General features: G+C 42.0%; 1 protein-coding gene across 1 annotated transcript in view; it reads right to left on the reverse strand.

Annotated features, from left to right (window-relative positions):
- The window catches only part of LOC115472163 (cholesterol 7-desaturase-like), a 173,626-nt gene that overhangs the window by 33,900 nt on the left and 115,717 nt on the right, over positions 1–24,009 (reverse strand). Inside the window, exons 3-6 of the mRNA XM_030206313.1 lie at positions 22,822–23,000; positions 22,500–22,625; positions 9,925–10,044; positions 3,250–3,426 (exon numbers count right to left, since the gene is read on the reverse strand). Of these exons, the coding sequence (XP_030062173.1) occupies positions 3,250–3,426; positions 9,925–10,044; positions 22,500–22,625; positions 22,822–23,000 (602 nt within the window). The remainder of the gene's footprint in view (positions 1–3,249; positions 3,427–9,924; positions 10,045–22,499; positions 22,626–22,821; positions 23,001–24,009) is intronic.

The following is a 24,009-nucleotide window of genomic DNA, read 5'->3' on the forward strand; positions in this document are numbered from 1 at the left end:
GATTGCCTACTAGGAATGCAAAAATATCATCACACACATTCCTCAATCTCCACTATCCTAACTGCAAAGGGCTAAAATACTAATCCACATACGTGACTAGCTTCTCATACATCTGCACGCAGTTATGGAACGCACTACCGAAGGCCATAAAGACAACGAAAGACCTATCCATTTTCCGAAGGCTATTGAAAACAGAACTATTCAAGAAGGCATACAATAAACATCCATCTTAAACACTAAATAACAACATTATACACGACCTGTTCAAAACCGAACTTTTTATCGCATGACTGATTAACCTCTTCGCTCTCAATGATCAAGCACTACCACTCTAAACCTTATGTTGAATAAGATCTCTTTATAGTCAATGATCTAATATATGTTACAATCCAATTTATTACTCAGGAACCTTTATACAGTACCAGAATGTATTCTTCCTCGCCATGTATGTATACACATGGTATATATATATACCATGCTCTGTTCTATATATATCATATTCCATGTATGTTATTATGTATATATCCACCTTAACGTAAGACCATTTGTAAATCTGTTACCCGGAAATGACAACCACCATTACGGCAAATGTAAGCCACATTGAGTCTGCAAATTGGTGGGAAAATGTGGGATACAAATGTTACAAATAAATAAACAAACAATTAAAATAATTGGTAACAGTGGGTTAACAGTATTAAATGAGCTATTAAAGCAAAAAAGGGTATAAACACTCCACATACAGTGCAATGATTTAAAATGCAATTCAGCAAAGCTGCCTTTCATAGCATATAAAATAAATAAATAACATTGCTAACAACTCTAAAAGTATAGATTTTTTTAAAGTTCAATTAGGGCTTCTTTTACAAAGCAGTGCTAGCGATTCCCATGCGGCAAATGAGAGGAAGCCTGTAGGAATTGGAAGGGCTTCCTCTCATTTGCTGCACCAAGAATCGGTAGCGCAGCTTTGTAAAGGAGGCCCTTAATGTGGATGGTGATATAGCAAGAAGCCACTATTGGCAATATTAGAGGGACTATAAAAACAAAAGCAATAATGACTCACTCTAGTAGCAAGTGCATTACGTTACACAGAAATGCAGCCAAGTACACCTAACTCTCCCACATATAGGAAAAGATCTCTAATTTAAAAAAAATGGTTTAACATAATATTAAGATCTAAACAAAATGAAACTAACTTAGTGCAGCTGCTTGCTAAGCTCAATATGAATCAGTGTCACACCACAAGCGTTGCAACCCAAAAGAGTGCTAAACAAAACAAAAAAAAAAAAACACTGAGGGTGTCTCATGACTTGAAAAAGCAAACTCAAGCCATAGAATATTGAAACTCCTTGCTACTGAAACCTAACACACATGGCCACTAGACTAATAACTCCATTTAAAAGCTGAATTCCTGCCCTTAGAGTGACTGACAGATGAGGTAGTTACCTGGCTTTAGACGGCTAATCTTAGAGAGAGTCGGGGGCTCATTTTCAAAGCACTTAGACTTACAAAGTTACATAGTAACTATGGAACTTTAAGTCTATGTAACTTTGTAAGCCTAAGTGTTATGAAAATACGTCTCTATACCCTATGTGCACAACAATATTAATATAAACAGAACATAAAACAAATTTAAAACATTTAAAAGTTACATAAGTATGGCCATACTGGGACAGACTGAAGGTCCATCAAGCCCAGCATCCTGTTTCCAACAGTGGCCAATTCAGGTCACAAGTATCTGACAAGATCCCAAAGCAGTACAATATATTTTATGCTGCTTATTCTAGAAATAAGCAGTGGATTTTTCCCAAGTCCAATTTAATAATGGTCTATGGACTTTTCCTGTAGGAAGCCAGCCAAACCTTTTTTAAACTCCGCTAAGCTAACCACTTTGAATTCCAGAGTTTAATTACATGTTGAGTGAAGAAATATTTTCTCCGATTAGTTTTAAATTTACTACTTTGTAGCTTCATTGAATGCCCCTTAGTCTTAGTATTTTTGGAAAGAGTAAACAAGCGATTCACGTCTACCAGTTCCACTCCACTCATTATTTTATAGACCTACATAACTAGCTAAAACAACCACCACTTGAAGAAATTTTTACTAAGGCGTGTAGGTATTTGGAACTACCGCCCAGCTACCATTTTTTGTTTTCTACCACAAGGTGCTAACCGGGCAGTAATCGGCAGTGTACGCATGCTGACAATTACTGCCCTGTTAATGTGTGAGACCTTACTGCTAAGTCAATGGGTGGCAGTAAGGTCTCAGGCCCAAAATTGATATGGGCCAATTTTTATTTTGCTATGTGTCCATTTTTGTCAAAGAAAAAAAAAGGCCTTTTTGCAGGTGCGCTGAAAAATGGACCGTCACACGTCCAATACACATCTACTCCAGCACAGGCCACTTTTAAATGCATCTTAGTAAAACGACCCATTAAACTTTAATTAAAGAGATTGTACTGCTGAGCTCCATCATATGTTAAAAAAAAAAACAGCACATACACAAATACCAAATTAATTATATCGTGCAAAAACTAACAAAAGACCATCTTGGTTACTATGTCGAATATTTACAATTTTTTATACAATAATTCAAAATATAAAATATAACTTATAAGCAAGTGAAGACAATGGAACCTTATGGTCTGAATGAGAAGATGGATTAGTGTTTTTCCATAAATGTTTATATGTCTGATATTTTGTTTATACTATTTAGCATGTGGCATCTTTTTAAAATAGGATAATGATGTATTATATTATTTTCATTTATATTCATACTTTTTTATTAATATTTTTAAGTATGCATTTGTCACACAGTATTTATTTATGTTGACATATTTATATATCAAAAGTCAGGGGTAAGGACAAAACAAAAAAGGGAAGTGATGCGAGCCAACTGTCGAAAGCTTTGGTTTCCTCTTTGTTGCATCCTCATTCCTGACTATTGGTTTTACAGGTAACTGTGAGGTTTGGAGTTTCTCCTTTGTTTCTTCTACATATTTATACATAACATTAATACAATTTGGTTGATGTGCAGTATGCTATTTTTTTATATATGGTTTGTTTGCATCATTGGGTTTGTTTGTTTTTTGTTTTAAATTGTTTATGCCCCTGATGCTGGAGTATGCTAAAACGTGGTTCATTAGAAAAAAAGTGACTGTGGACTGTGTTTTATCCAAATTTTCACACATTTGTGGTTTTTTGTCAGATCGTGCTTCTGTTTGTTTACAGGAGGTCAAGACAGGGACATTACCTGTTTGCATACTACCAACAGAATAGATTTAGGTATAACAGTTATCATGTTCTCCTGGTAATAGATGCTATGAGACACTCTCTGTAGCAGAGGTTCCACCGGTGTTACACACTGCAAAATCACACCACTCCCAAGGAAATCATGCTTGAAGGTCATGAAAACCAGGCCAGGTCCCACCTTTAAATTAAAAATATCAAAATGTATTTTCAAAACTTGACTCAGCCTATTATTTTCAAAACTTGACTCAGCCTATTACGTTGGGAAGACAGTTTTCTATACAAAAACAAAATCATGAGACATCTCTAGGATACAGTCCTATAGGGTGAAATAAAGACAAGCAACATATCACAATTAAAATGGTCAATCTGTTCTAGAAATATTCTAATTTCAAATAGAACAAAGGATGCACTATTCTAGTTTCATTTTTAATATGGTAAAACTAAAGATGAAAAAAATTAACATGTTGAAAAGTCCACACTTACAGCATGGCAAAATGCCATATTTCCCCTTTCCTCCATTTGCAGACTCAGACATGGGAGGAGGATAAAATGATGTATGGTGTGTCACTAGTGACTGATGCTGTGAAGTATACTGCCTGTATATCAGTTTGCATGATCTCTCTCCATGGGCCAGCTTACCTCTATCTAGAGCAGCACCTTACTTGAAGAGAAGGGGCGGGGGGGGGGGGGGGGGGGGGGGAGCAGCTACAATCAAAGCAAAATCACAACCTCAATGAGTCAATCTATACTTTAACTCACAGGAAAAATGGGCAATTATCAAATAGACCATTTGCTTAGATTCTAGATAATCATGATTGGGAGCTTAAAAGTTAACAGGGAAAGAGCTATGCAAAGCTAAGGTTTGCCTAAGTCAAGACATCTAATATTCTTGCACAGTCCCTGATTTTTTTTTTGGGGGGGGGGGGGGGGGGGGGACTGATGTCAGAGGATAAGGGAAGTGTGGAGTATGAGTGTGGACAAATCTGGATGTGGGCATAATACTTCCCCTCCACTTGCGCTCTTGGCCCGCCCCTCTCTCCATCCCCCTTTCCTGCCAATTTCCATGCACACCCTCCTCTTCACCCTCCCTTTTGCACTCTTCCTCTCCTTTGCACTTTACCAGCTCCCTTCACCTCCTCCCTTTCATTGTTCCCTAGCTGCTGCCCCTTCTGTACACACAGCTCTCACCAAGGGCCACTAAGAGAGAGCGGTGGTGGTGGCCCACGGGGATGGCTGTAGGGCAGGGCTGCCACAGCCACCCCCATGGGGCACCACCGTCCCCCCCTTGGGATGCTGCCAGACCACCCCTTACCTTCCTGCATCTGCTCCTTCCTTGGTCTGTCACTCTGCATTAAAGCGATAACCTGGGTCCCAACATACAGGAGCAAGACAGACAATGGAGCTGGGCCCCCCTTGGAGGCTGGGCCTAGGGAATCTTACCTCCCCCCCCCCTCTCACTGGCAGTCCTGCTCTCACCTTGGCTTTTTATTTCCAGGCTTTGCCGTCACCACAACTCTGCTGGTCTTCACACTAGTAGGAGCTATCTTCACTGGCACTCTTCAAGTTGCAGGGCTGACTTCTTCCCATCTTGGTGCTCACTTCTTTCCTGTACAGATAGTAGTGTCAGGCTGTAGCCCTATAGGAGGCCAGATCAGACCACTATGGATTCACTTTACAATACAGCATAGCCATGTTGCTAGTACATGAAAGACACTGTTCTTAGTTTTCCCGCTGGGTAAATGCAGTGAAGCAGATGTACTCAATGAAGACTTAAGCTCTGGAGCTCGTTGCCAGAGGATGTGGTAACAGCAGTTAGTGTATCTGGTTTAAAAAAAGATTTGGACAAGTTCCTGGAGGAAATGTCCATAGTCTTCAGATAGACATGGGGAAACCACCGCTTGCCCTGGGATTAGTAGCATGGAATATTGTTACTATTTAAGATTCTGACAGACACTTGTGGCCTGGATTGGTCACTGTTGGAAATAGGATACTGCCACTGGGCTGGATGGGCCATTGGTCTGACCTAGTGAGGCTATTCTCATTTCTCAGCTTTGAGAATAGCTATGAAGATCTTGAACATGCAACAGGGTGCACCAATGTTGGCACAAGATGGTGGTAACAAACATTTCTCATCTGTACTCCATCTCTCATCAATGAAGATACGGTGCATCCGACTGTCTGACTGGCTTTGCTAACATTAGTGAGCTCTGTTCCAGAGAAACTGCTTCCAATGTTCAGGCACTGAATTACAGAACTGTTAATGGAAAGTAAACTATCAACATCTACAGAGAGATATCGCTTTTTTGGGATTTTATTCCTACCGCTATCTTTATGTGGAATCCTGTCCTTGAACTTCCACCCAAAGCAACACTCAGACTAAGGCTCTGCAGAGAACAACTTTCTCACCTACCCCTGTGTGCCATCAGGGCCTCATTATATACTGCTTGCCATCCGTAGGACTGGGTTGGCTAAAGCCATCATAGGAAATAAATCCTGTATCATCTGTGTAGCAGCTATCACATCCATCCAGGTACAGGTCTAGCACAAGAATCTACTCTATCACCTACCCTTTTCAATAGTTTCCTGGCACCCCTTCTAGAACTAGCCCAATCCCTTGAATTGACAATGTTTGTCTATGCCGATGATATTCAGATACTCTACTGTCATGAAACACCTAACCACCCGCCTGGGTTCACCCTGCGGCCACTTATAGGGTCTATCCCCAGAACAACTCAGGTCTGCCTACACCTATTGCTTGTTCTCTATACTAGAAACCCTCCTCCCACCGACTGGGCCACAACTGCCTCTGGGCGAGTCTCCCGCTACCAAATTATTCCCAGTGATTTCTAGGTTAGTGTAGGCCACAATCCCAGTAAGCACTCACAGACTCAACACATAAACCACCAGGATTCTTTATCAGTCCAGACTGCAGAATCAACAAAATTGTTTATTGTCTAAAAAATTCAACAGTGGAACAAAGTGCAATCAGCAAACAATAACATGTAACTGAAATATGGATTAATTATAACACTAACTAAAAATTTGCTTACTGTCTAAACAGTACCTGGGAAGATCAGGACATATAATTCACCGAGCCTCAGCAAAGAGATGCATCTCTCTTTTCTCCTGGGCTAAGACTGGCAGCAAAACCAGCACACTCTAAAGGAAATGAGCTCCTGAACCAATCGGAGCCCAGTCAACAAGATTTCAAATATATACTGCTTCTTGCTTCCTGTTTGTGTCAAACTAAAGAAAAGAACACTCAGTTCTCTATAACAGCTTTACAGCAAAGAAGCACCACCTGCTGGCCAAATAGGAGAAATACACTTCAGGACATAATCAAGGCAGGGAAATATCCAATATATATTTTACAGGCTTAAAACACACTGTTTCTTCACATTTACACTTCACTATAGATACTTTAGGCTGATATTATGTTTAAGTCATTTTTATTGGCAAAGACAAAATTATAACAACCTTTCAATGAGAATACAAAAGCAATAATACCAACCATTGATCTAGTATCACTGAGTAGTTTTTGATTTCTTCCCCTTCACCCCCCCCACCACTGAACAGACACCCCTTATGAATACCATAATTCCCAACACTTTACAACTCTACATAGTTGTCTTTAAAATATCAGAGTATACATACCAAACATGGCAAATACATCTTACAAACTCATAGAACAAATGTTATCTGAACACAAGTATATAAAGCCACTCAAAAAACTTTGGCAGTTTATTCCCCCCCCCCCCCCCTCCACCATACCCCTTCCCTCCCCTCCTCTTCCCACTCCAATGTATGGGTCAGCAATTCAATATGTGGCTTTTCCCTTTATGTGGTAGGGTATTCCACATGGGTTCCCATCGGGCCTTGAATCATAGTCCAGGAACACTATCCCATTGTCGAACACCACATCTGTCCACCCTCATTTGTTGTATCATTTGTGTTCTCCAGGTTTGTAAGGAAGGGCACAACGGGGAGAGCCAAGCCCTCAAAATGGTATTGATGCCAAAATAGATGGCCATTCCCAGAAATCCCTTGAAACCCGCCGGAGGATCCGAGGTATACTTGAACTGGTGAAAAAGAAGCAGCGGGTCATATACCAGCAAGCAGTCCCACATACCATCCACATTCTGTAGCAGGCTCTGCCAAAAATGGCGCACCAAAGGGCAATGCCAGAACATATGCCCCAAGGAGGCGTCTCTGACTCCACATTTCGGGCAGACCCCAGTCCCACCAATGTTTGCCAGCATGGCCCGCTTTGGCGATATATGCATTCGCATTATAAAGCGGTATAATTTTTCCCGCTGGTAGACAGAGAGTCTCAACAAGTATATACCCTTTATATATAAGCGGCAGAGGTCAGTGGTAATCTCACACCCTAAATCAGTCTTCCAACTCAAGGCCAATCTCGCATAATTTATTTCGGCCATGGTATCCTTCAGTTGTCGGTGATGGTACCTCAGAGGGACTGACAACTGTGAGCCTAAAGAATAATTCTCCGTTAGGATGTCAATTACATCCTCGGTTAGATCAGTCCAAAGCAGTGAGGAAATATAATGTTGCAGTTGGAAATAGGCAAAGTAATGTCCCGGGGAGATCCCATATTGCCTCTGTAAATCACAGCAGATAACAGTAGGTCAGACGAAAGTAAAATAAGAACTGGAGGGGGCTGAAGGAGGACCTGAAAGCATGTGAACTCATTATTAGCAAAGATGTTGATACTTGGGAACTTGGAAACATGTGAAGTCATAATTATCAACTGATAATATGCAAAGACTGGCAGTGAGAAAATGAAAACCTAATAGGGATCAATGATACAAGAAATGTATTTAAACACTAGTAGCTAAGGCTGACAGCACCCGTTGTGTGTCACGGAGCTCTGCACTCCCAATATGAGAAACGAGTGTCTGATATATGCCCTGTGATGATTTTGTACTAATCTGGCTTTTGGTAAGTGAGCTAATAAACTTTGACAGCGACTGTCTCATGATTACAGAATCCCTGTGTCCTTCTGTTTGTGGAGTTCTTTAGTGCCTAGGCTGGGTAGATTAGTCTGGGACTATGCGAGGTCTGCTAGGTAATTAAACAGTCAGACAGGGGGCACATAAATCATTGGGAAAATAAATTCACTCTCCAACTGCACAAAATCGCTAATGGGTCTAAAGACGACTTCCCCCTTACTCTGGTCGCTTTTATTTCAGGTCTAACTAAGGACGCCCATGTTCCGACCCCAGAGAAACCATTTCGCAAGCCGTTAAATGCTGGGGGCACCCATCTCGTAACGCCGCCCCTAACACGCCCCTCTGTGGGGATGACCATAGATGGGCATCCTCGCGTTGAGGACTCCCTTATGGCTCGGTTTTGATTATTGGATTTGGGCGACCTTCTTTTACGGGGACGCCCATGTGCCTTTTGTGTCACTTTTTGGACACCCTTTTCTTTCGAAAATGCCCCTGACAAGCTCCCTGGTTAGGAGCTTGAAGCCTATAGATGGCCTGAACTAAGATAACAAAACAAGAAAAACTTTAAATTTAATGAAAAATGTAGAGGAAACTACCAGGGAATACATCAAGTAAACCACACAACAGCAAGAATTGCTGCAAATGGAAAAAAAAATAAATTTGAAAGGTTTGTGCACTGAGGTGTCCACAACTCTAAAAGAGTCAAATCAGCTTCACAGAAGGAAGACTGTGGAGGTTCTACATCACAGTAGCAGGTGGGAACAAATGCACATGGCCAGTGAACCTGCGTAAAAGATTCTGGAAGATGGTTGCTGGAGTAGTATTTCCCATGCCAAGTTCTGTTTGACATTACCTGTGAGTGAGATTTATTAATTTTGCTTGTCCTCAGAGAAACCTCTTTCATGCTTGTGTGCGTCACTGTTGATGCCACCATACATTGTTATGTTAACAGAATGTCTCAGCTTTATTGCTAGCAAGTGGTGAACCTGAGAATAGGTTAGGTATAAATTCCCTAGGCAAGCTATACCTGCTGCCCTACACCTCCTACAGCTTGTTTCCTCTAGTATTTCTCCCTAGCATACACCTGTTTACAAATATGCTGAGATGCAGACAGGTGCTAATGCTAACACAAAGCTAATGCTTTTACTAAACCACGTTAGGATTCCTGGCGCGGTCAATGCCGACAAAAGCTCATTCACTTTGAATGGGCTTCGTCAGCATTGCCCTGCAGGAATCGCTAGTGCAGCTCGGTAAAGAGGCCCAAAAATGAGCTTATAAAATCACCCCCCCACCACCACCACACTGAATGATCTGTTTGTTCTTTCCCTCAGTATGATTGCTTATACAAGAAAATGGAGACAACTGTGGCCTGATTTGACCTTTCAAGATGTCTTCTATTCTCCTTTGTAAATGTAGTCCGTTATGGAGTTAGTTTTTTATATCTTGTTCCAAATGTATAAAAATTTCTATAATTTAATACACATCCCACGGAGTTCCTCACACACAAGTCCAAGTCTGCAAATGGAGAAAGGGGAAATGAACCACAGTTTCACACTAAGTACACTTTCCAAACTTGTTTATACACTTGTGGCTGATCCAATTTTAGCTTGAAGACAATCTTTAATAAAATTTTAAATGTTAATTATAAATATTCTTATGGCAAGAAGATTTCTAGGTGTCCTTCCATAAGTTTTGAAGTTGCTTACCTGCCTGGCAACAACATGCAAATCCAACAGTGCAAAATGTTTCCCAAAAAGGGTTAAAGCATGTTCCAGGAACACTTGGGAACAGTGATTATTTGGTTCTGGCTCTGGCTGCCACTGAGTCTAAAAAATTGAAAACAAAAATGTAGGTTTATGTGGTGTAATCCATGCAATTAATGGTGCTGAATACTGATACTAGCTCAAAATGGTTATAATCTGTTTGAATACATCTAAGATTTATACATAGGACAGTTCACGATATCTGGGCACTTAATTTCACACTATGTGGTAAAATGTCATGGTTTCTTAGGTCTGGTTTAGCCAAGTTCTTGTAATTAGCATGCATTGCAGAATTAGTATAGCCAGTTACAGATGAAGTAATCTATGGTATTTTCCAAACAATTTCAGCTGAAAAGGATTAAAAATCACACCTTCCATACACAGAAAAAAAGATTAATAATAAATGCAAACAAAAATAGTGATATGTTTGGACTAAATATAGATCTTGACTAGCTTTTGGGAGCTAGCCCCCTCTTTTCCAGATCAGAAGATTGCAATACCACAGAATACCATCTGCAACAAATTTTCCTTTATCCATGACCTTTTTATCACTCGTAGCCTCCATCTACTCGCGATAACTGAAACTTGGCTCTGCCCTGATGACTCTGCTTCAGTCGCAGCCCTCTGCCATGGTGGTTATCTCTTCTCCCATAGTCCTCGCCCTATTGGCTGCGGTGGTGGCGTTGGTCTATTACTCTCACCCTCTTCCAAATTTCAATCTCTTCTTCCACCTCAGTCTCTCTGTTTTTCTTCCTTTGAAGTCCACTTCGTCCGCCTATTCACTCCTTTGCCTCTTCGAATAGCAGTTATTTATCGTCCCCCTGATAAATCCCCTTCATCCTTTCTCAGCGACTTTAACGCTTGGCTTTCCTTCTTTCATGATCCTTCCTCCCCCTCCCTCATCCTTGGTGACTTTAACATTCATGCTGATGATCCCTCCAACTCTTACGTCTCCCAGTTCCTCACCTTGACATCCTCCTTCAATCTTCAACTATGCTCCACTTCCCCTACTCACCAAAATGGTCACTGTCTTGATCTTATCTTCTCCTATAACTGCTCCCCATCCAATTCCTTTACCTCAGATCTTCCCCTCTCTGACTATCATCTAATAACCTTCACACTTAAACTTCCTCCCGCCCAATCCCTTCCAATCTTAACCAATTTATTTAGGAATCTCCAGGCCATTGACCCTACTACCCTACAATGACTCGAACCTCTTCTTTACCACTGCACCATCCAAATCTGCCAATGATGCCGTCTCTTCCTACAATACTATTCTATCCACTGCCTTAGACACTCTTGCACCTCTCATGCCCCGTCCTATAAGACGTACGAAACCCCAGCCCTGGCTGACCCCTAAAATCCGCTACCTACGTTCCTGTACTCGTTCCGCCGAACGCCTCTGGCTGAAATCTCGTGCCCTTGCTGACTTCACACACTTCAAGTTCATGTTGACCTCCTTCCAATCTGCTCTTGTGCTTGCCAAACAGGACTACCATATCCAGCTGACTAATTCTCTCGGCTCAAACCCTCGACTTCTCTTCGCCACACTAAACTCTCTCCTCAAGGTGCCTCCACCCCCAACTCCCCCCTCACTATCTCCCCAGACCCTAGCTGAGTTCTTCCACGACAAGGTTCAGAAGATAAACCTCGAATTCTATACCAAACCACCCCCACCTCTCCCTCCCCTTGTCCCTCCTCTTGTCCGTTCTATTTCCTCAACCCCTCCGTCCTTTTCCTCCTTTCCTGAAGTCACTGATGAAGAAACATCACATCTTCTCTCCTTCTCAAAATGAACTACCTGTTCCTCTGATCCCATTCCTACCCACCTTCTTAACACCATCTCTCCTACTCTCACCCCTTTTATCTGTCATATCCTCAATCTCTCTCTTTCCACTGCGACCGTTCCTGATGCCTTCAAACATGCTGTGGTCACACCGCTCCTGAAGACGCCTTCACTTGACCCTACTTGTCCTTCCAACTATCGACATCCCTCCTCCCCTTCCTTTCCAAATTACTTGAACGCGCCGTTCACTGCCACTGCCTTGACTTTCTCTCATCTCGAGCTGTTCTTGACCCATTCCAATCTGGCTTTTGCTCTCTTCATTCAACTGAAACTGCACTTACTAAAGTTTCCAACAACCTGTTCCTGGCCAAATCCAAAGGTCTCTATTCTATCCTCATCCTTATCAATCTATCCACCGCTTTTGACACTGTTAATCACAGCCTACTCCTTGATACGCTGTCTTCATTTGGATTCCAGGGCTCTGTTCTTTCCTGGTTCTCCTCCTACCTCTCGCTTCGCACCTTTAGTGTACACTCTGGTGGATCCTCTTCCACTTCTATCTCTCTACCAATCCGTGTGCCTCAGGGTTCTGTTCTTGGTCCTCTCCTGTTCTTCATCTACACTTCTTCCCTTGGCTCTCTGATATCATCCCATGGCTTTCAATACCATCTCTATGCTGATGACTCCCAAATCTACCTCTCTACCCCCGAAATCTCAACCAGCATCCAGACCAATGTGTCAGGTCCTCGAGGCAGAACCGGAATACGTGAGCCCTTGGACCACTGCTGAGGAGCGGCAGACAAGACCACCCTGGAACTGGATACACGGAAGGACAGGGCTGGGCCTCTGGACTGGAGTCTGGACTGAGGCAGGCAACTGGAACCGGCAGAACAGGAACAGCGTCACCTGCACTTGACCACCGTTCCCCTGGAGTTGAGTTCCAGCATGCGGGTGGCCGGCAGGACTTGCAGGACGAGGCCGGAACTGGAGATCCAGAGGACCCACCCTGGGTCAGGGAACACGAGGAAGCTAGACTCACTACTAGATTCAGACTGAAAGCTGCTGCGCTGCCACTAGCAAGGAACACAAGACAGACCAGGGAGACAAGACGAACAAAAGCGTAACAGAAGCAAGGACTAGGGCACGCAGCAAGCTAGGTGGAACGGGGTTCAGGGAATACCCACAGGGTAAACCCACTAGCTAGGTAGAGGCAGGATACAGGATAAACACCCAGGAAATGCACACTAGCTAGACAGAGACAGGATTCAGGATGTACGCTCAGGATATCCAAGCAGGGTTCAGGATATACACTCAGGATATACAAGCAGGGTTCAGGATATACACTCAGGGTAAACACCCTAGCTAGGCAGAGGCAGGGTTCAGGATAACCCTCATGGTAAACGCCCTAGCTAGGCAGAAGCATATATCGGGATTCAGGCAATAGTCAGAGACAGGCAGCAAGCAGAGAGTATCAGGGTACAGGCAATAGTCAGAGGCAGGCAGCGAGCAGAGAATATCGGGGTTCAGGCAATAGTCAGAGACAGGCAGCAGACGATAGAATACACCAGGAATTAGCAGAGTCAGGCTGAAGCTACAGACTTCCAGTACAAACTGAGGGAGAGTGGCTGAAGGCTTCAGACTCCAAACACAGAGCAAGGGAGTAGAAGGACAAGCAATCCACAGTCACAAACAAAAGGGCAGAGCCCACACAGAAGGACTAGCAGTCCACAGACACAAAGAGAAGCTGGGCCAGAACCCAGAGAAAGGCTAAGCAGTAGTGCAGCAGAACACACTAACTAACCTGACCTGGCCTAAAGGCATAACACCATGCAAAGGCCCTGAATGCTAGCACAGCACTTCCTTATGAAGGTCCTCACCGATGATGTCACCTGCGCAGGACAGGAGCAGGAAACATACTCACACCAAGGGGAGGCTAGGAACACACAGGAAGTGAACACACAGGAAAGACAAGCAGGAGCCATCTTGGAAGCTGGCACAGAGTAGGCGGCAGCCATCTTAGATGCTGGCTCCCCAGAGAGGCATAGCTCACACAGGTGAGGTCTAGTGAAGTAATCAGCACACAGAGCCAGAGACAAAACTAAGACAGAGACAGACAGAAGCCAGCACAGAGGCTAACCCCCAGAAACAAGGTAAGGCTGAGGGTGGTCACGGCCACAGACGTGACACAATGTTTCAGCCTGCCTATCTGATATTGCTGCCTGGATGTCTCAACGTCATCTGAAACTTAACATGGCCAAAACCGAGCTTATCATCTTTCCCCCTAAACCTACCTCTCCTCTCTCCCCTTTCTCTGTTTCTGTGGATGGCACTACCATTCTCCCTGTCTCATCAGCTCGTAACCTTGGGGTCATCTTTGACTCCTCTCTCTCCTTCTCTGCTCACATTCAACAGACTGCCAAAACCTGTCATTTCTTTCTCTATAATATCAGCAACATCCGTCCCTTCATCTCTGAGCACTCTACGAGAACCCTTATCCACACTCTTATCACCTCTCGTCTTGATTATTGTAACCTGCTTCTCACTGGCCTCCCTCTTAGCCATCTCTCTCCTCTTCAATCAGTCCAAAACTCTGCTGTGCGACTCATTTTCCGCCAAAGTCGCTATGCTCACATTAGCCCTCTCCTTAAATCACTTCATTGGCTCCCTATCCGTTTCCGCATTCAAGTCAAGCTTCTCTTGTTGACCTATAAGTGCATTCACTCTGCCGCTCCCCAGTACCTCTCCACTCGTCTCTCCCTACGCCCCCTCTCGGGTACTCCGTTCTGTAGATAAATCTCTCTTATCTGTCCCCTTCTCCTCTACTACTAATTCCAGACTCCGTTCCTTTTATCTTGCTGCACCTCTCGCCTGGAATAGACTACCCGAGCCTGTATGTCTAGCCCTGTCTTTGGCTGTTTTCAAGTCCAAACTTAAAGCCCACCTCTTTACCACTGCTTTTGACTCCTAACCACTACTCACTTACCCTGTCCTTGTATCCTCACCTCTTTATTCTCTTACCCTTATTGTTCTGTCTGTTTACCTGTCTTATCTAGATTGTAAGCTCTTTGAGCAGGGACTGTCTTTTTGTGTATGGTGTACAGCGCTGCATATGCCTTGTAGCGCTATAGAAATGATAAGTAGTAGTAGAATAAATTAAACCTTCCTATAAAATCTGAAGGGTAGAAGTGGTGGGAAGAGGGTAGGTTCACTCAGGGCCGGTCTTAGCAAGTGTGGGGCCCTATGCAGACCAATTTGGTGGGGCCCCATCCTAGCCCCGCCCCACTGTATCCCCGCCCCACCCTAGCTCCGCCCCATTGATAAGAGTATTCCATTTTTAGAAAAATATTTTATTTATGAAATTTCAAATAAAGACAAATGAAGCTAAACTTGTACAAAAAACTGATTGAAATAATAAGCACAATGCTATCATGAAACCTCCCCTCCCCAGAAATTATTCAGTTCAAGCCCACTACAATTAGTAGTTCCAATTCTCGTAACAAAGGAGAATAAAGGAAAAATATTAAGAAAAGATTCAGTATTTTCAAATTCCCCTATTACTCTGTAACCCATCAAACCAGAGAGGCAAGTAGCCAAAAAAGAGGTAAGTGCAAGGTTCCCATTAAAGACAAAACCACAACACATTTACAGTATATCATGTTCATTGTTGATTTAAATCTTGAATTGATAATGAATGTGACTGTTGGGCAGACTGAATTGACCAATCAGGTCTTTATCTGCCGTCACTTACAATATTACTATGTAATCATTTGCCAGCATCCAAACTGGAAACAGGGCCTCTTTCATTTCCAGATATCATTCATAACCTATGTTTGGCTACTTGGAGACCTATTTCACCAACATAATGTAAGCTTTGATGCAAAGGCCAATGACAAAACTATAATATTTCTCTAAAAATCTCTGTGGTATGGTAAATATTCATAGAAACATAGTAAATGTCGGCAGATAAAGACCTGCATGGTCCATCCAGTCTGACCATCAAGGCCAGCCCATTTCTTGATATTTTTAGATTTTGGCGAACTTAAATAGAGGAGTGTGGTAGCCGTGTTAGTCCACTCTTAAGGTTATCAATAGAAATCAAACAAAATAAAACATGGAAAAGAAAATAAGATGATACCTTTTATGTTTCAACGTTTTTATTGAAGACACAACAGAAACTTTTTTACAATCATTGAAACCACTTTTGACAAATAAAGTTTTTACAACAACTTGTGGCTATTGTCTCCAAAGATTTTCTTTTCCTCCCCCTCCCACCTCCCACCTCCCACCTCCCTCAACCCCCCCTCCCCGCCCCCCATTTGAAAATGATACATATGTGTTATTAACATCTTAGTGTGTTGAGGACCAAACTTCTTCCCTTATGAGACAGAGAGTCTATATAAGCACCCCAAATTTTCATAAATGTGTTCTTTCTTTTCAATGAACGGTTGGCTTCTTTTGCTTCCCACATCATTAACTGGTGGGTGAGGTTCCGCCAGTGCCAATAATCTGGTCCTATGTCATTCGTCCAGTTTTGCAAGATACATTTCTTTGCCAACAGTGTTGTTTTACGTAAAAATATATTATGTTCCGGTATTTGACCTCTAAATGATCCCGGTAAATTTAACAGCATCTGCACTGATGTGCCTGCCAGCTTGTGGCCTAAAAGTTGTGATATGTAATGAGTTATTTTTCCCCAAAATCTTCTAACCTTCCAGCAGCTCCAAAAACTATGGTAGTATGTGTTATCTGTTCTCCCACATCTCACACACAAGGGCGTCTGCAATCCCCCGAATTTTGCTAGTTGTGCAGGTGTCATATATGCTCGGTGTATAAAACGGAATGCACATTCCCTATACTGGGCTCCACTGACCAATTTCGGTATCCCCTTCAGTTGCCTTTCTACATCCCATCCCACTAGTGTAACTCCTAAGTCTTTCTCCCAGCGCTCTCTTAACTTTTGAAAGTTTTTGGGTTTCTCATGTGTCCACAGTGCCTTATGTATCCCTGAAATTGATGGTGCTTCTTCAGAAATCTCTAGGAAAATTTTTTTTAGCTTCAATCCCTGTTTCTGTTCCAATCGGCCTTGATCTAGTGACTGAATAAAATGCTTCAGTTGGCAGTGCGCAAATGTGTCACCCCATTGAATGATGATACCTTTTTTATTGGACATAACTTAATACATTTCTTGATTAGCTTTCGAAGGTCGTCCTTCTTCCTCAGATCGGAAATAAGCAAATGTGCTAGCTGACAGTGTATATAAGTGAAAACATTCAAGCATTACTATGACAGTCTGACAGGAACTTAAACAAATGGCAGGAAGATTCCAGAAGCAGGCATAAAGGTGTGCCAAAATGCCATAAAAGTTGTTGTGCCTTAAGTGACCTGTAAGTGTGCCAGCCATGAATTTGGCAGCATCTGCATGATTTAAAAGCTCTTGTTTTTTTATTGCTTTTTTACATACTGTGCTTTTAGAAGCATATACATGTAAAAAGTTTCTATAAAAACAAGTTTAACATGAGAGACAATAGAAATAAGATTAATAAAAGACAAAAACATGAGTTGGTGGTTACTTACTCCAAGTCTCCAACAAGCATATTAACCACTCTCTCAGCGAATAAATAATTTTCTCATGTCTCCTTTGGGACTGTTTTTTCAATATCTACACTTGTATGAATAGCAATTTCTTGTTATTAAATTAGAAAAGCGACAGACAAGTTTTATCAGTTTCAAGGGGTGCTATGTCACCTTTAGGCTTAACAGGCTGTGTTTTTCTTTCTCACAAATTCTGGCTCGTTAGGTCACAACAGAACAGATTCTCCTCCCTAAGACTGGCTTTTGAAGGTTAACACTGACTACACTACAGCATTTATTTTTACTGAATACACATATGGCTGCTCACCTCCGCTCTAGACTAGAGCAACCTGATTGTTGGCATGAGAACAATTTGGTTTTGTCAGCCGATCTCTTAGAGCCTTTGGTAGCATTCCAAATAGCTTGCAGCTCTAGGAGATTGATGTGAAGTTGAGTCTTCTGAGTAAACCAGTGACCCCAAGTGTGGACACCATCTACATGAGCTCCCCAGCCTAGTTGGATGCATTTGTTGGAGGAGTAGCCTAGTAGTTAGTGCAGTGGACTTTGATCCTGGGGAACTGAGTTCGATTCCCACTGCAGCTCCTTGTGACTCTGGGCAAGTCACTTAACCCTCCATTGCCCCTGGTACAAAATAAGTACCTGAAAATATGTAAACCGCTTTGAATGTAGTTGCAAAAACCTCAGAAAGGCGGTATATCAAGTCCCATTTCCATTTTCATTTCCAACATCTTCTGAGGAGGAGAGATTTAGAATGAAAATCCCAGGACCAAATCTGGTTGAAATGGCCCACAACAGGAGCAACTCCAGAGCTAGTCCCCTGTAATAGCTTGGGAATCTGGTTAGATTCTGCTTTGGATGGCAGGTCAACCACATTGTTTCTTCAGGTTTCTTTTTTTCAGTTGCATTTCTTGCATCAAATCTGTTCCTTTTTCTCTCATGCTGATCTTCAGACACTGGTCTCAGAACTAATTTTTTTCATGACTGGATTACTATAGTAATTGTAAACAAGATAGGAATTTCTAAGTATCACTAAGTGAAGAGAACAGAGCAGCGATATGGTAACTCCCCGATTAAGAGAGCTTCATTGGTGGCCTGTGGCTGCTAGAATAGATTTTTTTTTGTTTTGTATTTAAAATTGTGTGGTAATTGCCCTCAATACTTATCCACACTTATGATGGTTCTTTGTACTTCAGTATCCAATTGAACATTTCACATAAATAAACTTGAAATATCTCCTCCTTTGGCCAGAGATCCAAGATGGTGACTTGATGGGAGGGCATGGCAAGGAGAACTCTGATGATTTCCCCAGTTATGGGGAAAAAACATAAGGGGAAGACCAGGGAGTTCCCCTCTGAGGCCCAGGAAACTCTCTCTTATTGCCAGTCCACCATTCTGGAGCTCCTTACCACCAAGTTGGCTCTACCGCAACCAGTTCTGCTGAAACGCTAGAGGCATGCTTCTTGGAATGCTCAATACCATGCTGAGCCCTGATCTGCAGCTTCCTCCTCCTCCTACGGTGTCATCAAGCATGGTGCAGTGGTCAAAGAATGGTGTACAGACTGCAGAAGGGAGCTCTGTGGCGATGCCATCTGGAAAATCAACGGATAGAAGGACTTTGAGATGCAAATTCTATCTGTAATGGGTACATCGGTCTTGGATCCAGTAGTGGACGCTCAAAGAAGGTAGCTATTCCTCCCCTGGAGAAACCGCAGATAGTTACGTTAGAGTCGCTTTTGGATATTATAGTGGCAATGCATAATTCTATTGCTACTTTTATGTCTGTGGTCTTGATGGAACAAGATACTTTTAAAACTGTTACTGAAAATGTGAAGACTGAAAAAAGTAGAGAATCAAGTTGCTGACTTGCAAGGCTCAATCTGCTGTTGTAAAAGATAAAACATTTACTAGACACTTGGAGATTTTGGAAAATTCTTTTCGTTATTTGAATTTACATTTTTTTAAACTTTCCAAAACACCTATATTGTCACCTGGAAAAGTTTTTTAAAAATACCTGGAAGAAATATTGCATATTCCCAAGGAAAGGTTGCCCCTATGGCTAAAATTTATTTTATTTCCTCTAAAACTTTACCTCAGAAGAAAAAGGATGTGTCCATGGATGCGGCTAACTTAACTCAAGATAGTTTGGACCTAACAGGATTTTTGGAACATTCTGATTCCTCAAGATCATGATCATGTTTTTGAGATTGTTCTTTAAGTTTTGAAAGTGATAACTTTATGGGACATAAATAAGGTCTGGGTTTTTCCAGATCTTACTAAATTAACTCGAAAGACGTAAGAAGCTTTTGGCACTTAGACAATGAGCTCTGTCCATTGGGGGGGGGGGGGGGGGGGGCACTTTTTGGCTTCGATATCCATGTAAATTTAAAGGTGTGGTTGTTTTGGCAACTACTAGCTATTTGTTTTTCGATCCAGACCATTTGAGGTTTTTGGTATAGGGTAAATAATTGAAGCATTTGCTTATGTAGATATGTATTTTCTTTGGGTGGAGGAAAACAACTCCTGTGGAAGATACGCAGTATGGTCCAGCTTAACCTCTCATATTTACCTCAATATTTTTTAGTTCCTGTTGCTTCAAAGGTGTTTTTCTTATCTTGGATCTCCCAGTTGTGGATTAAGTAGCACAAGTTTCAGGTGGTTTAAAATGAATTCAATTCTTTTCCTATATTGTATTGCTTTTTGTGCTTTGCTGTAAAGTGTTTTGCTTGTATACTAATTTATAAATGCAGATTTTTAAAAAATGAAATATCTCCTCCTTCTAGGCTTTCCACTAAAAGAAAATCTTTTCAATGCAGCTGCTCCTTAAAAATGGAACGCTTCCTTTTATTATTAAAATTGAATCACATTATCTGAGGTTTTGTAAAATGTTAAAGACCTGGTTTTTTGTTAAATATCCAAAGCAACTATTTTTAATTATTGTTCACTTTAAATGGTTTTAACTTCTATTATAAATTTTTATTTTGTAAACCGTTCTTGAGCTCACTGGGTAGAGACAGTATATAAAAATCTTGTTTATTAAGAATGAGACTGTGCCACATCCAGGAACTGCTGGAGAGGACATCTTGACTTTAAAGATCTTCAGTTGGAGGACCCGGAGTTTAAAGTTGAGACAAGTGCAGCAGAAATTTTGAGTCTGGGGATTAACAAGGGAGATTGCAAATCCATAAGTTATGCCAACAGCAAGTTCATGGACTTAATAAATTTCTAGAAGGAACCATGGGAAATTGCTTTATAAGGATATTAGTATTAAGGAGCAAATGGAGTGGAGGAGTGGCCTAATGGTCAGTGCAGCGGGCTTTGATCCTGCCAACCTGGGCTCGATTCCCACTGCAGCTCCTTGTGACCTTGGCCAAGTCACTTAACCATCCATTACATAAGTACATAAGTAATGCCACACTGGGAAAAGACCAAGGGTCCATCGAGCCCAGCATCCTGTCCATGACAGCGGCCAATCCAGGCCAAGGGCATCTGGCAAGCTTCCCAAATGTACAAACATTCTATACATGTTATTCCTGGAATTGTGGATGTTTCCCAAGTCCATTTAGTAGTGGTTTATGGACTTGTCCTTTAGGAAACTGTTTAACCCCTTTTAAAACTCTGTCAAGCTAACCGCCTTCACCACATTCTCCGGCAACGAATTCCAGAGTTTAATTATGCGTTGGGTGAAGAAAAATGTTCTCTGATTTGTTTTAAATTTACTACACTGTAGTTTCATCACATGCCCCCTAGTCCTAGTATTTTTGGAAAGCGTGAACAGACGCTTCACATCCACCTGTTCCACTCCACTCATTATTTTATATACCTCTATCATGTCTCCCCTCAGCCGTCTCTTCTCCAAGCTGAAAAGCCCTAGCCTCCTTAGTCTTTCTTCATAGGAAAGTCGTCCCATCCCCGCTATCATTTTAGTCGCCCTTCGCTGCACCTTTTCCAATTCTGCTATATCTTTCTTGAGATGCGGCGACCAGAATTGAACACAATACTCAAGTTGCGGTCGCACCATGGAGCGATATAACAGCACTATGACATCCTCACACCTGTTTTCCATACCTTTCCTAATAATACCCAATATTCTATTCGCTTTCCTAGCCGCAGCAGCACACTGAGCAGAAGGTTTCAGTGTATTATCAACTACGACACCCAGATCCCTTTCTTGGTCCGTAATTCCTAACGTGGAACCTTGCATGACGTAGCTATAATTCGGGTTCTTTTTCCCCACATGCATCACCTTGCACTTGCTCACATTAAACGTCATCTGCCATTTAGCCGCCCAGTCTCGTAAGGTCCTTCTGTAATTTTTCACAATCCTGTTGCGAGTTAACGACTTTGAATAACTTTGTGTCATCAGCAAATTTAATTACCTCGCTAGTTACTCCCATCTCTAAATCATTTATAAATATATTAAAAAGCAGCGGTCCTAGCACAGACCCCTGAGGAACCCCACTAACTACCCTTCTCCATTGTGAATACTGCCAATTTAACCCCACTCTCTGTTTCCTATCCTTCAACCAGTTTTTAATCCACAATAGGACATTTCCTCCTATCCCATTACCCTCCAATTTCCTCTGTAGCCTTTCATGAGGTACCTTGTCAAGGAATCCTGTTCCGAGGGAATGGATCCTCAGAAGCTTAGCTGAGATTGGGTGGCAGAGCCGGTGGTGGGAGGTGGGGCTGGTGGTTGGGAAGTGGGGATAGTGCTGGGCAGACTTATACGGTCTGTGCCAGAGCCGGTGGTTGGGAGGCAGGGATAGTGCTGGGCAGACTTATACGGTCTGTGCCCTGAAAAGGACAGATACAAATCAAGGTAAGGTATACACAAAAAGTAACACATATGAGTTTATCTTGTTGGGCAGACTGGATGGACCGTGCAGGTCTTTTTCTGCCGTCATCTACTATGTTACTATGTTTGTACCACATGAGAAAGACTACTAGATGTAGCTAGGATAAGTCATGTTCTCGCTGAAACATAGCATCCAAAATTTATTCATGACATTTTAACAAATTTCAAGTCCAAATGCTTAGTTTCAAGTATGGATAAGGAGTCAGGTTTTCATCTCTTTTGGATTTTTTTTAGTCCTGAATATAGTTGCCATGGATTCAGGGTGAGACCAAAAGGTACACTGACCTTCCAGGTGTGCTTAGCAAACTTCCAGAGCTTGGAGTTTGTGTACGTCAGGTCTGTTCCACTTATAGTACATGGGCCATGGACCGGAGAGAAATGAGCAGTATCTGCACCATTCTCTGGAATTTCCTAAAAAGAACATAAATATGGAATTAAGACAGGCAATCTGATATCCTAAACAATTCTAAACTATTATATTTGAGTTTCAGGTGTTTTACTCATCATCTAAACAGAAGTCAAAATTTACAAGAACACAGTTTAAGACCACTGCATTTAAAAACTGAGAAACTGAAGATGCTGTATGAGCAGGTGTTGTCATCTTTACCTCAATGTGTGAATTGACAAAGTGTTCTGTGCGCCCACGGTACACCCATTCTCCGGCTTTAATCTCTTCTTGTTCTGGGATACTCCAGGTTGGTGCCAAACCATCGCAATGATACCAAATACATATCATTCCATTTACTTCACAAGATGGCCATGTTTTAATCTTTGCAAACTCTGGAACTGCAAGATAGATACATCTCAGTGTGAAATCCACCTTCCTCCCCATTCAAAAAGGCAATTGGATGTGAATTCTGTTTACATACATAGTAGTGTAACAGTTTTCCTCAATGAGCTCTATCTGGCCCAGTTCTGACTGAAATTTAAAATAAATGATCTCATAATATAGGTTATCTCCAACTTGTAAGTTGGGTAATTATACATTGTCAATGCCAAAATATTGATTAATCTTGCTTTCTCTATCTTATTTCTGGTGTACTGGTGACTTATATGGAAATCTGTGGAGTTTTATGACCCCCCCCCCCCCCTTTCCTGCTAAAAGAACTCCCTAGATATACAAATTTGAAGATTCAGAGACATTACTGTTGAGGACTAGGCTAAAGTTGGAAAAATGTGTTTAAATGCTATGGGTGCTCTTACTTGCATGCCATAAGGTACAAAACTCTGTACCATTTTGCGTAGAAAATTTTGTTTACAGTTAATTTCACTTGGGTATATGGAAATAAGGGTCAACACAGTCATATCTTTATTGGACTGCTGTTGACAAGTCATTGAGAGTTATCTTCTCCATCAGGTCAGTGAAGAAAAAGTACTCACTTGTAGCAGGTCAATATCAGGGTAACTGAAATCGCCCACTATTATTGTGTTCCCCAGTTTGTTAGCCTCCCTAACTTCAGATAACATTTCTGCATCTGTCTTTTCCACCTGGCCAGGATGGACAGATACAGAATGCCATCAGAAATTAGGGAGGCTAACAAACTTGGGAACACAATAATAATGGGTGATTTCAATTACCATGCTATTGACTGGGTAAATGTAACATCAGGGCATGCTAAGGAAGTATAAATTCCTTGATGAAAATCAAGGACTGCTTTATGGAGCAGCTGGTCCAGGAACCAAGAGGGGAAACAATTCTAGATCTAGCCCTTAGTGGAGCACATGATCTGGTGCAGGAGTAACAGTGCTGAGACCACCTGATAATCATGATCAGACTTGATATAATCTCTGAAGT

The sequence above is a fragment of the Microcaecilia unicolor genome, chromosome 6 (genome assembly GCF_901765095.1).
Source record: "Microcaecilia unicolor chromosome 6, aMicUni1.1, whole genome shotgun sequence".
Classification (NCBI taxonomy): Eukaryota; Metazoa; Chordata; class Amphibia; order Gymnophiona; family Siphonopidae; genus Microcaecilia; species Microcaecilia unicolor.